Source organism: Vombatus ursinus, unplaced genomic scaffold (assembly GCF_900497805.2).
Source record: "Vombatus ursinus unplaced genomic scaffold, bare-nosed wombat genome assembly UNPS02014770.1, whole genome shotgun sequence".
Taxonomy (NCBI): domain Eukaryota; kingdom Metazoa; phylum Chordata; class Mammalia; order Diprotodontia; family Vombatidae; genus Vombatus; species Vombatus ursinus.
Window position 1 is genome coordinate 40,596,570 of NW_020954548.1, and position 17,667 is coordinate 40,614,236.

At 39.0% G+C, this 17,667-nt stretch overlaps 1 protein-coding gene across 3 annotated transcripts in view; it reads left to right on the top strand.

Annotated features, from left to right (window-relative positions):
- Nucleotides 1-17,667, top strand: part of LOC114043711 (GATOR complex protein NPRL3) — an 80,700-nt gene that overhangs the window by 39,149 nt on the left and 23,884 nt on the right. For all 3 annotated transcript variants that reach the window (XM_027862815.1, XM_027862816.1, XM_027862817.1), the window contains 2 exons: nt 6,221-6,358; nt 7,902-8,058. In XM_027862815.1, coding sequence (XP_027718616.1) covers nt 6,221-6,358; nt 7,902-8,058 — 295 coding nt within the window. The remainder of the gene's footprint in view (nt 1-6,220; nt 6,359-7,901; nt 8,059-17,667) is intronic.

A 17,667-nucleotide genomic window follows, 5' to 3' on the forward strand; every position in this document is an offset into this window, starting at 1 on the left:
CTAAGGAGCAGCCTGCAGCATGACTTTATCAGCTCCAGACGTGTTTTATTAATACTCATTCCCTAATGAAGTCAAGATCAGTGCATTTAAATATAGGAACCAAGGGAGAAACCCATGGATTTCCCCATCATACTCTTGAACCTTGTTAAATCCTATTATTATACATTCATCCTCTGAAGGACTTTGTGAAAAAGAACAATAGTCTGATTCTCCTCCCAGACCCTTAGGCCCTATAGCAATAGCTCAGTTTTATTAATGCAGTCCTTTGGAAATATGAGTGTTAAGGCTAAATCTGTTCCTTCTCTCAGATCATAGTGATAGCTCACACTACCTCCACTTTTACTTTAGGTTATTGTGATCACTGGTGGTTGTTTTGCTTCTCTGGGGAAAAACATCAGGTTAAGTATCCCCATGAAAGAGATACTTTAAAAAGAAGAGACTGCCTAAAAATTGTGAGCTGATCTGACATAAATATCTAATTAAGATTTTCAAAATGTTCATGTGCAAAATGGCATGCCTTTGTTATCAGAGCACATTGGGGTGGAAAAGCTCTGTAGTATAGTGGAAAGTGCCCTGGATTTGGAGTCAGAAGGCTGCTTTTACTACTTCATAGCATTGCTTTGGCATGTTACTACATCAAGGTTCTATGATTTAGTTATTGCATATTTGCCTACACATCTTAGAAGATGATCTTTGTGAGTTTCTATGGCTGAAAAATTCATTCTTGTGTGGTCAATCTTTTTGTCTCTGAATTTAGCAACATTGGTCTTTGGACAGCAGATGTTCAGTCCCTAAATTCATACTTGAAGCCTTTCACTCTTAATGTGACCCAGCAGATATTGCATTCCATTGGTATGGTCTTTAACGCCCAGAATTAATTTCATGAAAGTCCTTTAATGGGAAAGTCATTAAACCTTTTTGAGTCCTTTATCCTCATCCGCGAAATGGGAATAATACTTGCATCACCAAAGTGGCAGAGTTGTGAGGAAAGTGCTTTGTCAACTACAAAATGCTATGGAAATATAAACTCTTATTTGTACTTTAATTGTAGGCAAGAGGTAAATATTGGCAAAAATGAGCCAACTAGAAAATAAAATTGTCATAGTAGAAATCAGCTTACGCAGTGAGGACCTTTCAGAAAGTAGGATTTGGGGATGCTTTTATTTCTCCTCCTGCTGGTATTTCAGAGAGACAATTTAGTGCAGTGGAAAGGGTACTTGATTTGAATTTATAGGACCTGGGTTGGAGTTGGGCCTCAGGTTCTCCATCTGTAGAATGTGGAACTAACCTAGATGAGGTTTCTTCTAGCTATTATCTAGTATCCCCTCCTAATTATGCAGCCCCTTTCTGAGAGGAAAGAGGTTGGTTTATTTTTACCTGTACTTTAGCTAACCGAAAGGTCTTTACCAACTTTGTTGATGTGAGTTGGTTAGAAGAAGCTCGGGGGACCGCTGGCATTGAAGGCAGAAAACATGGGTTTGGGATAAAAGATAATACAACAGCTGACCTTTATGTAGCCCTTTTGGTTTAAAAAGGATACTGCAGGGGCAGCCAGGTGGTGCAGTGGATAGAGCACTGGCCCTGGAATCAGGAGGACCTGAGTTCAAATCCAGCTTCAGACACATGATGCTCACTAGCTGTGTGACTGTAGGCAAGTCACTTAACCCCAATGGCTTAGCCAAAAAAAACAAAATAAAAAAAGGATACTGCATATGTTATCTCATTTGATCTTCATACTATTTCTATAACTAAAGTCATATGAATTATTATTTTTTAATAGATGAGGCAACTGGGGCTACAGGAAGTTGAGTGAGTGGACAAAGTCACACAAGCCAATAAATGGCGGTATTGGGACTTAAATAAACAGGGTGTTCCAAAAGTCATAGAGCAGTTTTAAGTTTTAATAGGGTTTCCAACTTCCGAACAGGTGTTCTTTCAACTACAGCATGCCGCTTTTCCATAGCATAGCTCATTTTTGATATGCTGGCTTTTCCTATCCATAATTAAGTGGTCCGACAGTGTGCCCCTGACTGGAAGGTCAGTGTCTTTGTGCAGCACTAGAACCCTAAGTAGCCTTTCTTCGATGACTCTCAGTTCTTCACAGGCATGATGCAAAAAGGTAGATTGTGTTACTTCCATATCATACCTTTCTTGTTCTCTGCTGACATTCAAGGGACCCATTTCACATTCATTGGCACTGCATTTCTTCAGATCTCTGGCTTTGGGAATAGACAAGGCAGTGATTGTGCTTGATCTCCAAGTGAAATGAAATAGGATCTAAAGGACACTCAGTCTTTGTTTTCCCAGATTTGGGCCTGAATACCTGAGCAGAACTGGAAATGTTTCTTAATATAACTTAATATAACTACTTAATATACCCACCAGCAGGACTCACATAATTTAGTCATAAGTCTAGTAATATATTTTAGAGATGTTGATATTGCAGAGAATGTAACATTTTTTTTATTTTTTATTTTTTTGCTTTTTTGGCTTGGCAGTGGTGTTAAATGACTTGCCCAGGGTCACATAGCTAGTGAGTATCTTGTGTCTGAGGCCAGATTTGAACTTTTCCTCCTGAATCCAGGGCCGGTGCTCTATCCACTGAGCCACCTAGCTGCCCCTGACTTTTCCATTTCTCCAAGGGATTTAGATAGAGAGGAACTATAAATACAGACACAGGTATAATTATTGTTGCTTAATTTAATGATTATGTACAAAGCATAAAACTTACTGGGTTTTATTGCTTTTTCTTAATTTTTCAAGTACAAGTATTTTTTTTTAATTACTGTTGGTATTACTCTTCCCACCCACTGGGCAAATTAAAAAAAACAAAACATGCAAACCCCAAAACCACACCCTTCAATACAGCAATACAGCAAAACAAATTCTTACATTAACCATATCTTTAAATTGTATTTCTCTTTCTGGATTTTAAGTTCATCCCTTCTCTGTCAGGAAGTGAATGACATGTTTCATCTTTCTTTTCGACTCATAGTTTATTGTTACTTTGGTCAGAGTTCTAAAGTTGTTTTTCTCTATAGTGTTATCATTGTACAAATTGTTCTCTAACTTATTTCACTCTACATCAGTTCACAAAGGTCTTCTCAGTTTCCTCTGAAATTGTCCATATAAAACTTATAGTTAAAGTTTTTTCCCAAGACCTTCCTTTAAATATATTCTACAAACAAATTATCTTTACTGATTATTCTATGGCAGAGGCATTAAGAATATCCTTTAAGAGTTTTTTTCATTTTATCCCATTTTTCAGTTAACAAGCATTTATCTCCCTTCCACACAACCTTGATTTAAAAGAAAAAAAAAAAAACAAAGCCCAAAAGAAAAATAAATATGTGTAGTCAAGCAAAATAAATTCCCACATTGTAGCCTAATGTCTGATTCTGTATTTTGAATCCATCAGCAGTCATTCAGGAGATGGATCCTATATTCATCGTCAGTGCTTCATTAGCAATATTCTTAAAAGAGCACTGTTCACTTTTTTTTTTTTAAGTTCTGAAGTCTCCCAACCTAGAAATATGCAGGAGACTTATTTGGAAAACAAATAAGCCATCTTGCAACAGTTAGTGCAAGGAACAGAGCTCAATGTAGGGAGTGGTTGTCAATCAATTATAACAAATATCCAAACCCAAACTGGTGTCAGAAAAGTCAACATGATTAAGAGCATAGTAGAAGGAAAATTACATGATATCAGCAGCGTCAAAGGCCGCATGAGGTAGGTTCATCTTAGTAATGATGCTGACTGCCTTTATTCTCTCGTTCTCTCTTTTTTTTCTACTCTTCTGCAGAGTTGAGGTGTAGTAGAGAGTACTAGGGAAGCTAAGTGCTGCAGTGGATTGGGTGCCAGGCCTGGAGTGTACCTGAGTTCAAATCCAGCCTCAGACATTTACTAGCTGTGTGACCCTAGGCATGTCACTGAACCCTGTTTGCCTCAGTTTCCTTATCTGTAAAATGAGCTGGAGAAGGAAATGGCAAACCACTCCAGTATCTCTGCCAAGAAACACCAAATGGAGTCACAAAGAGTCAGACATGACTGAACAACAAAAAGAAAGAAGAATTTGGAGACCTAGATTCCTATTTCACCTCTTCTGCTAGTTAGTCCACCAAAGTGGATGAGATGATTTCTAAGGTCTCCTGCAGTTCCAACATCTCTATTATACATATAAAAGCATCTTTGTGTGGGTCCTACTACCAGCATTCTCCTTTGTGTGAAGCTAAAAAGACAACTAGGGACTGGCAATCCTCCAACATCAACCTGTGGAATTAGAGATGTCTCACTTCCCAATGGCTCACTTATAAGGTGGACGCAGAGTCCAAGCTACAAGGGACCTTTCATTTTTTCTAATTTAATTTCTAACTGTGCAAAAGTTAGAACTATGCAAAAGTAGAACTGCCTATACAAAGTAATGGGTTCCTTCTTATTACATATGTTTCAGGCAAAGATGGAGGACCACATTTTGGGATTCTTTTTAGATTAAGAATGGGACTAGATGACCTTTTAGATCCCATCCAACTCTAAGATTCTTTCTTGTCCTTCTTACCTCAATTTCTCCCCCTTCCTTCTTCTTCCCCCACCATACAGTGGCTTTCCCTGGGTCATGGTGTCATTTGGAAGAAACCTGGATTTATCTAAGTATTTTATTGGTTCTATATAAGTACAGTTAAAAGGTTTGGGAAATGGGCCTATCCTGAATGCATTGACAAAATCTCCTTCCCTGGATACATGCTGTTTTATGCAATAAGCCACATCCCATTCTCCTTCAGTCTCAGATGCCGCTCCAACATCCTGCCTCAGTTGTTGTTTGTTGTAATTTATATAGCTCTATATATTCCTAGTCTGAGTCCAAGCTCCACTGTCTTGGTAACCATTTTACTGCTCTGTATAGTTCATTCGTGGTTCATCTTGGGGTTCATTTTCTGACTATCTTATTTTAGGTTCCACTCATGCTGCATTCTTGTGATCCTTCTTATGGCTATCTCCATTAACATGCTCCTTGGAGGCAGTTAGTATAACTCATGTGTTAAATTTCTAAGACAAAGGACCATAATTCTCTTCCTTGTCCCATCTCTCCACATGTCTTAAAAATAACAGATATTAAAATAATACACTCTGAATATGAAACTTGCCAGGTAAAGTATACGTTCCCTTGAGGGGCCCCCTTTCTACAACCCAGAGCCTAGACTAATTTTTTGTTCAGGTCTTTTCTAATTTCAGCTTTTGGCCAGTTTTTGAGCCTTATCCATTATAACAGGCATGACACATCCTTTTCCTTACTGTAGTAGGTGTTGACTATTCATTCACCTTCAAATATTTGAAGGGCTGCTATGTGAAGGAGGAATTGGAAGAGGGATTATTCTATGTGGTCACAGTGGGTAGAACTAGGAGCATTAGCTCAAAGTTTAAATTTAAAGTTAGGTTTATATAAGGACACACTTCCTAACAATTAAAGCTACCTGAAAGTGGCATAGATTGTCATTGGAGGTAGGGGGCTTTCCTTCATTGAAGGTCTTTAGACAAAGGTTGGGTGGTTTCTCATCAGATTTGTTATAGAGGGAATTCTTTGTATGGGTTCCATATGATGACCATTGGGGTTCCTCTGACTCTGAAATTCTATGAAGATTCTGTGCAGAACAGATGCTGAAGTCATGGTTAGTGAGGCAAAAACCAGGCTCTGATGAGCTGTTGAAAGGAAGCCCTATAACTGAATTTATTCTTTTGTGCCAAACGTGCTCATTCTTCTCATTGGTCTTCAGGGATAGGAATGATCAAAGATTCTTACAGTTGATTTTTTCAGCATTGTTACTGAACCGTAGATCCCAAGGCTAGAAATAAAGAATGTGAGTGATGCCTATCATGCATTTTCTTTATTTTCCAAGCAATAACAACCTTCCTCCTGTGGTTTTCCTATGGTAAGGGAACAGTTTAATATCCACTTTCATGTTTCTTCTGACAAGCAGGAGCAGGTTGAATGAGAAACAGAATACCCAGGTTGGGATTTAATTTGTGAAATTTCAGTAAGTGGGTCTTTGTAATGTGTTGAACATGTAAAAGGAAATCTCTTATCAAAAGCCATTTAAGAAAGTCTTACTAAAAGAGCGAGACAAAAATAAATAAATAAATACAAGAACGAGACAGCCTATGTGCAGTTTGATGCAGCAGGATGCAGGCTCCACAAATAACATTGTTATGTTTGGTCTTCTGCAGCCTGTGTACCACTGGTGTGGTACGGTTACACATCAACAATTGGCTGGAAGTGAGCTTCTGCCTGCCTCATAAAATCCATTATGTCGCAACAAATTTTATACCTCCGGAAGCCATCGAAAGAAGTCTGAAAGCTATCCGGTAACTACATCTTGTTCTCCAAGGGGCTTGTGCTCCCACTTCTCTCCAGTAATTCCTAGATCATTGTTGTCCTTTCTGGATTGCTCTGTGCTCTCTACTCCAAATGTTTTGCAGATTACATTACTTCTGAAAGCGGTTGGACCCATAGGCCAGGTGCTTTTACTCCCCTGCTTCCTACCGAAATCGGCAGTGGGGTTCTGCCATTTGTCATAGTCAAAATATGACAGGCTTTTATTTTAGAAGAGGCAGTGCCCAGGAATGGCTGAAATGCCCATCCCTTTGCTCCATCCCTGCTGCACCCAGGGTGGGTTTAGATCTTTTTCTGTGATCTCAGCCCTAGGCCTAGTGACCATTTGTTTTACCTCATGAATGCCAGATTTCAGGGGAGTGAGCTGCAGCCCAGGGCTAAGCTGAGTAGTTCATTTTTAACTCTTTGCAAGTCTGACTTAGTTATCATGGGGCTGCCTTCTCAAGGCCTTTCTTGTTTCTGATTGACTTCTTCACCAAATTTACAAATTTCCATCAAAGAAATAGGTGATAAAAGCTTAATCAGTGTGGTACCTTGAAAAGGGTGCGTGCCCTGTTGTCAAGAGTTCTGCTCCTCATTCTTCCCATTTGGATGGCCACGGGCAAGTCACCAACCCTCTAGGCCACTTCACCTATAAAATGGATGTAATAATTCTTGTGAGAAAAGTTCTTTGTCAACAGTGAAGTATGGGAATGTGCATTATCTCTCTCTTTCCTTTAAAAAGTTTCCTTACTCCTAAAAACTTCTTCAATCTAGGTTTTAGTTTTGTTTTGTTTTTGTTTTTCTCACACACAAAGCTTTCCTTTTGGAGAGCTTGCATTTCAAAAGTTTTCAAAGCACTGTCCTCATAACATACAGTTATTATCTCCATTTTACAGAATGCAAGCCCAGGCCTTTAGATTTTAAGTCTAGTACCTCTCCCCAAACTGTATGGGAAGAACTGTATTCCCCAGTAATATTTCTAACTGATTTAAGAAGCACCCATCACATTTCTTATCTCCTCTTTGCTATTTTTCCTGACACAGGATCTGATTTAATTTCCCCTGCTTGTTCCCTTAAGTTATTTAATACCTCTTGGCATTTGCAGTTTGGACCTAGCATTGTACACTAGGGCACAGGTGTCAAACACAGACCTGTGAGCTGATGCAGCCCACAGTACTCCCAAGGACAGCCCAAACCACATTAAAATATAATTGGGAAATCTTTAATAAAATAAGTAAAAATACAGTAAAACATAGATAATGTGACATTTTAAAACTAAGTCACTATGCAGCCCACAGGAATCCTTATGTACAGATTATTGGCTCTGTTTCTATTTGAGTTTGACACACTAGGCCACAGGCAGTGAAGCTGCCAAGTCCAGATTTGCTTCCCAAGGCCCCCTTGAGTCCTCTTGCAGTCCCCTGTATAGTCTGTGCAGGCTGTGTGCTGAAGCAGACCCTGGCCCATGGCTCCTCATTGCTTTGAGTGTTCTTGGAATGATTTCAGTTACCATGTGGGTTTCTCCTGTGGCAGGCCTTACCATGCCTTACTGCTACTCAATGATGAGAAGTCTCTACTGAATGAACTCCCCTTAGACTGTTCCCCTGCCCTTGTGAGAGTGATTAAGACTACCTCTGCTGTAAAGAATCTGCAGCAGCTCGCTCAGGATGCCGATCTGGCACTGCTACAGGTATGTGTGAGAGATTATATTCATTGAATGACCGAGATTGGTGGAAACTACTAGATCATGATGGGTGGGAGTAGGAAGATGGCAAGGAAGAAGGGAAAGGGATTTAAAATACAGTAGGGATCAGGGGGAAGGAGGACCATATCTCATACCACAAAGATAATTACTGTATAGCCCACCTGTGGAGAAATGGGAACAGCTGTTCATAGTGAAAGTCAAAAGTCAAAAGCATTAGGATGGATGGGAATTGGGAAATGGATGTTTCTTCCAGGGTGACCCCTTAACTTTTCCTGTACCTTTTAGCAAGATCTTCTCTATTCTGGGACTTAATATGAAATCTAAAAAATACTTCATAACCTTCACATTGGTATCAAATGATTTGGAACAGAATTCCAGCTCAGCCAGAGATACCTAACACTTAAGCAATTGGTATAGTTTGGCAACTAGTTACCAGTTTCTTAGATGTTCTCTGTAATAGCTATACTTACCTTCTTGGCATGTATATATATTCATGGGGTAGCTAGATGGCTCAATGGATATAGTGCCAGGCCTGGAGTCAGAAAGACTCATTTTCCTGAGTTCAAATTCAGCCTTACACATTTACCACGTGACCCTGGGTAAGTCACTTAATCCCTTTTGCCTCAGTTTCTTAATCTGTAAAATGAGCTGGAGAAGGAAATAGCAAACCACTTCAGTATCTTTACCAAGAAAACTCCAAATGGGGTCACAAAGAGTCAGACATGACTGAAAAAGAACTGAACAACAATATATATGTTCATAGATTTAGTAAAATAAGATAGAACACTGAAAGCTAAGCATTGGACCATTCAGATGGCACCTGAATTAGATGTTTTTTCTTGCATGTTCATTGTCCCTTGGAAACTACTTATCATTTTTTTCTGGGAGAATGTAAAAGGTGAAGATTAGAATAAAATTATTTGGTAGTAGATTAGGAAAGAGATTTGTAGACTAGGAAACCCTGCTGAATTGTTCCCCTGCCTTTGTGAGAGTGATTAAGACCACCTTTGTTGTGAAGAATCTGTAGCTGCTCACTCGGAATTACTGAAGGTCTGTATGAGAGAGGCAGTATTCACTGAAAAGGTGCCATTAGTTACTTTTAAAACTTCACAGTGTCTCATGGCAACTGGGAGATGAGAAATGCTGGACTCTTCTCCTAGGAACATTTTATTACAGTCCTTTTGACCAATTTTTAAAGTTAAAGATGCTTCTACCATTTGCCTTTGAGATGACTCCTCTGAAAAGTTCTGTTAGCAGATTTTTCCAAAGTTTTCTTTGGCTGCTGTCTCCTGCTTCTGCTTGCATTAGTCAGATGCTGTTGGACCACCCTGAGCAATCTTTTTCCCAGCTGGGCTTTTACATATATGAGACAGATGCACTTCTTCTTTTTTTTTTTTTTTTTCCTGGATGGTTCTCATACTATCCTTGCATGTCAAGGCTGGAAGGGATCTTTGAGATCACTAGTCCAACTCCTTTTTATCATTAAAGAAAGCAAAGCCCAGAGAGGGGAAATGAATTGCCCAACATCATGCAGCTAGTTAGTAGTAGAGCTGGGACAACATCATAAGTTTCCACACTTTTGAGTTTCATGTTGTTTACAGTATTAACACACTGCCTTCCATCTCCCAGGCAGCTAGATGGTCGCAGTGTTTGGACTTGGAGTCAGGAAGACCTATCCCACTTCAGATACTTAATAGCTGTGTAACCCTGAGCAACTCATTTAACCTCATTTTGCCTCAGTTTCCTCAACTATAAAATGAGGATAACAGCACCTACCTTTCAGGGTTGTGAGAATCAAATAACATTTATAAAATGCCTAGAACAGTGCCTGGCACATAATAGGTGCTATATAAATGCCTATTTCCTCAGTTTCCTCATCTGAAAAATGGGAATAATAATCATATCGACCTCCCAGGATTATTATAAGGATTAAATATTTGTAAGGCTTTACAAACTTTAAAGCACTATATAAATGCTAGCTATTATTTTACTGCATTCTTCTGATCTTATCTTATCAGTGAGCCTTTCATCCTAATCTGTTACTATCTTTGGCCCTTGATGCTAATGACAACTACCTTGCTGGTATCTATCAAACTTGTAGAGTTAACAGTTCTACTCTTCTGTAATGAATCTTTTATTTGCTGTAGGTGGGGCCACATTGTAAACAGTTGTGTTTTTGACAAACCTGACATAAATAAAATCCTCTCTTCTACTTATGTTAACGATGTTTCATCTTCCTTTTCAGATTGGTCTTTAGTGGCTGTGGCTCCTGACACTTAGTTTCATTTCTGTATTTGATAGCCTTTTGGTCAAACAGTTAGCGCTCACTAACGGAACTTAAGCATTCTAGGAAATTCCTGTTTAAAGACTTGCTGCAGTGATTCTATTTGTAATATCACTAGGCACTCCCAAAGAACCTGTTGGGTTTTTTTTAATGTTTTCTATTAGCCCTTTAAAAAGTAGGGTAACATGTTTGGTGCTCTGGAAACATCAGATCATTTAGGAAATTTTATGACCTTTCATAACTGTTGATTAGGACCCTAAGAAAGGCTAGAAGGGTCAAGGCAATATCCTCCTGTGTGGTCACCTGAGGCAGGAAGTAGCACCTGTGCTAGCAATAACCCAGTGCTTCCCAGTGGTCAGTTTGACCATGCTCATGTCATACATGTTGGCAAAAGTGACTTTATGTATTTAACCACTTCCTGGAGGGGAAATGGAGAGTGGTTTGGTTTTAGGGAGCTAACTGATGGTATGGCATTGTAGGAGGAGGGAGAATTTTGTTTCTGAAGCGGCATGATATGGTGGAAAGAGTGTTGGACTTGAGGGCAGTAGAGGTCTGGAGCCAGCCCCTGCTTCTGGCCCATGTGAGGTGTAACCATGGCCATGTCATATAAACTCTCAGCCTCAGTTTCCTCATCTGAGGAATGAGGATAATACCTGTAATGTCTAATTCACACGGCTGTTGTGAGAATGTAATGAAATCATATATGTATATCATTTTGTGTGTTATAATGTGATCATGGGGACATCAGTGTCTCTGAGCCTTCATTTCTTCTTCTGTAAAATGGGGTATAATAAACCTTGGAAATGCTCTAGAAATGTAAGTCATTTGCCAGGCTAGATGAGGTAATGCTGTCCTGGGCTTGGAAGTTGGCAGTCAGATTATATTTAAGGCATTTCATTCCACCTCCTGGTACTTTCAAGTTAAAAACACAAAAAAGAACTTGCTTTCAGGTGAATGTGAGGAAGGAAAGAGAATGTCTTTGAAAGTTTGGGTCCTACAGGGAAGGGGTACTGTAATTGTCAAATGGCAATTTAAAATTTAAAGTAATTATTGATGTATTTTGCTTTTATATTAATTTAAAATTTTTTTTCACTCAGATTTTTATTTTTTTTTTAATATTTATCATTTTGTTTAGTCAGAATCAAAGAATCTCAGAATTGGAATAGAGTTCAGAGGTTATCAAGTCCAGTGCATACCTGAATCAGGAATCCCCTCTGTCACATCCCCAAATATTTATCTTGCCTTCACTGAATGCTTCCAGTGATGGGGAACTCACTTTCTAGAGAGGCAACCCATTCCATTTCTGGATAGGTCTAATTATTAGGAAGTTATTCCTTATGATGAGCCCAAATCTGCCTCCCTGTAACTTCCCATCATTAGTCATGATTCTGCTCCGTGGAGCTAATAAGAATCAGGTTAATTCTTTATCATATGATAGTCCTCCTGAATCTGAAATCTAGTTTTCTGTCATCTCCATCTTTTCATTCTCACTCCTGAGCACCTCCCACATTGTAAGAGCCATTCTTTCCAGAATTAGTAAGTTGGGCTTAGATATGGCCCAGGTGTAGGACTACCTAAAGTAAATAGAGGTTACATAGAAGATTAAGGCAGCAGACTGATTAATGATATCACCATAATCATCATCCCTCACATGTGTCCAAAGCCCTATAGTCTGCCTTTCACAAAAACTGAATAAGGCAAAGCGGGACAATGGTAGCTATTATCCCCATGGATCAGAAGTTAGGTGACTTGTTCAGGGTTACACAGCTATTAAGTTTAGAAACCAGCTCTAGAACCTAGGAGAGTCAAAAGATTAAGAGTCTTCCCCCTGTGCAATGTGGGTGCTGCCTTACCTCTAAAAATAGAGCTGTCTCGATAGCTGTAGAAATATAAAATTCACTTAAAAACAGGCAAGTAGGAGGTGGGGTGTGAAGAAGAACTTGTAGAATCTATGTGGCAGTAAGGGTAAGGGAAACCTGGGCTGTTGAAAGCCACAGAAAATCCCTTAGTTTAATTGGAGGCAAAAATGATAACCACCTGCTCTCTTTTCCCTCTACTATACAGACAGTAGAACTGACATGTTTGCATTTTCCCTTCTTCTTTCTAACAGTCATTGATAAAGGTGTTCATTCTTTTAAAGAGACAAGGAAATCGCCACTCCTGTTTATTTAACAGTTAGTCACTCCATCTATCCATTCATTTATTCATTTATCTATCAAAAATTGATTAGGTGTCCTCTATATGCAGGACACTATGCTAGGATTTGGGTTAATTACAAAGATGTATACAACAACATGACCCCTGCCCTCATGGCACTTAATCTATTAGGGAATTAGGATATATCCAGGTCACTACAGTACAAGGTATAATGTGATAAAGTCCATGAGATGGGTTCAAATGAAGTGTTATAGAAATTCAGAGGATCTCTTGTGGTTGGGGTCATGAAGGCTTTGTTGAGAAGATGACATTTGAACTGAGCAGGATTTTGATAGGTAGAGAGAGGATGGAAGGACATTGTAGAGGGGATGGGGGTAGGAGGGAAAGTAACGAAAGTGAAGAGTAGAGAAAGCATAAGGGATTGTGAATACTGCAGTTTGCCTGGAACATAAAATTTATTTAGGAATTAGAGATGATGCAGGAAAGGTAGGGTGGGGCAAGGTTATGGAAAGTTGTGTGTGTTAGGAATGTCAACTTTATCCCATATGCAGGGGAGAGCCATTGAAGGATTTTGAGTAACAGAGAGGCATAACAAGAATTGTCTCTAAAAAGATGAATTTAACCATATTTGAAAGATGGACTGAGCCTGAGTATTTGTGAGAATGGTGGTACCATTGTGAAGAAATAGAGAATTTGGAAAGAACTTGTTTGATCAAGAGGATGAGTTGTTGCGAAGACAGGTGAGACTAAATGAAGGTCTCCTTGTAAGAAACAAATGTACCTCCTACCACTTCTCTCTACCCTTCCTGCCCCCAACCTCCACCCCTGTCCCGCATGTGCGTTTGTGTATGGACCATTACCACTAGAGGGCAGTCACTGACTTCTCTCAGCTGAAATCTCTCAGAAAAGTGTGTTCTGTTGCTTCCTTGGAGTTAGTGGAGGCCAGAGAGCTTTTTCACTTTATTTGTGGGCTCACAGAGATTAAGGAAATTATATGAATCTTTATGGTGAAGGAGGAAACCAAAATCTGGTCACCAAGAACATTAGAATTTATGAAATGCCTCCTCGGGATAGACTTATGACCCGTCCAGTACAGTGTAATGTCTAGTCTCTGGGCCATCCAGGGACAATTTAGTCAGGAGTTCTTCACCTTTTTGTGTGCTGTGGACCCCTTTGGCAGCCTGGTCAAGCCTGTGGACCCTTTCCTCAGAATTACTTTTTCAAATGCATAAAATAAAATATATAGGATTACAAAGAAAACCAAAGGCTATTGAAAATAAAGATGTAATTTTTTTTCCATCTAAGTTCATAGACCACCTGAATTCTATTCATGGACCCCAGATTAAGAATATCTGGTTTAAGGTCTGTATCCCAAAGAGATCATAAAAAAGGGGAAAGGATCTACCTGTACAAAAAATATTTATAGCAGTTCTTTTTCTGCTGGCAAAGAATTGGAAATTGAGAGGATGCCCATAAATTGGTAAATGGCTGAACAAAATGTAGTATGTGAATGTAATACTTTTGTCCTGTAAAAAATGATGAGCAGGTGAATTTCAGAAAAACCTGAACTTAACATGAACTGATGCTGAGTGAAGTGAGCAGAACCAGGAGAACGTTGTACACAGTAACAGCAACATTATGCTATGATCAGCTTTGATCAATTTAGCTTTTCTCAGCAATACAATGATCTAACACAATTGCTGAAGACCCATGATGGAAAATGCTATCTATATCCAGAAAAAGAACTGTAGAGTCTGAATGCAGATCAAAGTATACTATTTTCTTTTTTTTTCTTTCTTGTTTTTCCCTTTTGTTCTGATTCTTCTTTCTCAACATGACTAATGTGGAAATATGTTTAATACGATTATACATGTCTAGCCTATATAAGATTGCATGCCATCTTGGGGAAGGGGGAGAAAATTTGGAACTCAAAATCTTATAAAAGTGAATGTTGAAAACTAAAAATAAAAAAAAAGGAATATCCAATTTATGTAGTTAAAGATATGACCCCAGCTTACCTAGATTCCCTTAACAACCTATTATTGATCTGTTGTCCATGGGCTTAATTAATTATTTCCAGCTTTCATTGTCCTGGAGTGCAAAAACCATGTCTTATTCATCTTTGTTTCTCCCAAATCACTTAGACACATCTCTGGACATAACAGGTACAAAATATGTATTTATTAAATGAATTGAATTACAGTACAGCATTGTACTAGTCTCATGGTAAATGCTCAGATAATTGTTGATTGGCTTAGGAAGTCATTTATCTTTCAATGGGACTATGTATCTATATATGTTTGTGTGTGTATATGCTTGAGTATATGGGGATGTTGTGTGTGTATCTGAATATGTTTATCTGTGTTTGTGGTATGTGTATGGGGGATTACATGTGTGTGTGGAAGGGTTATATGGGAATAGTGTATAGATACAGGAGGGGTGGTTACCTGGTAGTGTGGGGGGGGAGTGGGTGATTGTATGGGGGATGGGATGTTTGTAAGGCATTTGTGAGTAGGGGAACAATGGAGGGTTTGGGGAAGGGGGACATGTATGATAGGTTTGGGGTACAATTGGAAGATAATATGTTGGGGGGGGGTCCCTGGGCATCTCTGTGGATGTGGTTGTAGCTGTGACATATCCATAATGTCTGGCTATAAGCATAAATAAGGTAATTAAGGAAGTAAAAAGAAAGAAAAAGACAAAATCACTCATCAAACAATCCTTCAGTTTTTCAAATTTTCTGTTTGACTGCGTCTGGTTGTGTATGTGTTGGGACTCTGATTATGAATGGCAGCTTGATATAAGTTGTTAGTGCTGGAACCTACTCTCTAGTTAAGGGGCCCTGACCCTCCATCTTCCTAAAGACAACTCTAAGTCCTAGGAATCCCCAGTGTTTATGGTTAGTTTTTCCCTTTGATCTGTACCGCTGCTTCACTAAAGGTTTCCTTACCTTGGTGCTACTGTTTGTTTTTCTGCAGTGTCCTTTTTTAATACCACCATTGCCAATAAATAAAATATTGATTGCCACCATGGTTGTCTGGAAGTCTAAGCCCTCAAAAATGGCTTCTTCACCCGAGGGCCTATGTCCTGAACTGACCTCTGGTGCTTTTGTTTCTTGTGAATTAAGGCATTCATCTACTTCCCCGACTCTGATAGGGAATATACAACTTTGAAAACTTTATAGAACAAGCGCATCTAAAAGGAGAAGAACTTTGAAAGATTCAGACAGTCACTTCCCTCATTTGGGATTTTGTGGAGTTAGGTTCTATGCTAAGTGTCCAGGTTGGCTGCCTTCAACATTTGTCGCAGTATCTTCCTTAAAGCTTTTCCATGAGTGATTTTAAGACATACAGGCTACACTCTCAACCCTACCCTTTTTTCAGTTGTTAAGATCCAAGTGGTGTAGTCTAGGATGTTCAGATGGTGCACTCAGTAGTCATCAATGTATCCAAACCAAGGTTAAAACCTGCTGCTAGTGAGAAACTTGCCTTGGGGTTTAACACCATTATCTTCATTATTTTTTATTAAGAAAGAGTGATGATTAATGAATTGCTAGATTACTAAATGATGGTAATTGCATATGTGTGTATGTGTGTGTGTAGAGAGAGAGAGATAATGGGAGGGGAATGAAGAAATGGAGGGGGAATGGGCAAGAAAGAGGAATTGAGAGCATGAGCGCAAGCTTGACCAGCACTTTGCACTTTCCTCAACAGAAGTCCTTTGAATCTTCCTAATGGCATAGTGGTTTAACTGTGCCAGCAGAGCACGTGCTTTGGCAGATCCCACCAAACTGAGCAAAGGCTCATCAGTGGACTGTCATCTGAGAGACCCAGCTTAGTTAAGTTTGGAGGGGCTTATTTTCAAGTGGTTTGTCACCAAGTGATGAATTTTTCTGCCACAGCAACTCACTAAGACCATCTGTTAAAGGCATGAAAGGCTCTGGTCTTCATCACTGAAAGGAGTTGCCTATATCAATGAGATCTTGGCTCACTGGAAATATTGAAAAAGACAGCCAGCACCTTTTAGTTCCCTTTTAAATATACTTAACCTGTTTATGGAGACATTTCAGAGAGTATAAATTGAAATATGATAGCCTACAGGCATGCAAATGCAAGACTAAGAAGAGAATAGATATAAGTTAAGAAAAACTTGGTTAGGCTTCAGGGTTGTGAAGTAAATTAGAGTCCCTCCCTATCTTTTTGTCTATTTAAAGTAAGGATCTTTCTCCCATAAAAATAAGAAGTACACTTCCTAGCCCTGACTCCCCCTTATAAATTTGGACATGCCCAGAATTGCAACTATAAAAGGGCTTTCCCACAGGAAAGTGATCTCTGGTGGCTTGGGCTTTCTTTAATTTGCTCATTCTAATTCCCTTCAGTGGGGCTTCTTTTGGGATAAATAAGTGCCACAGGAGAGTAAAACTGCATAAACAACCTCCTTTGCTTTCAGTAGATGGAAGACTGAGTCCCTAATCTTTTCTTTTTGGGCAGCATAAGAAGGATACTTGAGTGGAAGGTACAGGGAGATAGATTTCAACTTACTGTAAAGAGGAATTCCCTAAAAATGAGATCCATTCAATAACAGAACAGTGTTTCCTTATTTAAAAAAAAAAGTGATTTCTTCCTTCCTGGAGGTATTTAAACTGAGGCCAAATGACCACTCACCTATTAGGTGGTGGCAGGAGCACTAGTCTTGAAATGAGAATATCTGAGGTAAAATCCCAGCTCTGCCCTTACTGGTGACCCTGAGCAAGTCAGTTTACATTTTTGAACCTTAGTTTCTTCTTATGTAAAATGGAGATATTTATACTACCTACCTTATAGGGAAAAGATCAAATGAGCTAAAATGAGCCTTTTTTGTTCTGTTTTAATTTTTAATATTTATTTATTTATTTTTAGTTTTCAACATTCACTTCCATAAGATTTTGAGTTCTAAATTTTCTTCCCCTCTCCCCTCCCCCAGATGGCATGCAATCTGATATAGGCTATACATATATGTTCATATTAAACATATTTTCACATTAGTCCTGTTGTAAATGGGAGAAACCAGAAGAAAGAAGAAATCAAAAAAAAAAGAGAGCAAATAGTATGCTTGTCTATATTCAGACTCCATAGTTTTTTTTCTTGAATGTAGATAGCATTTTCCATGAGTCT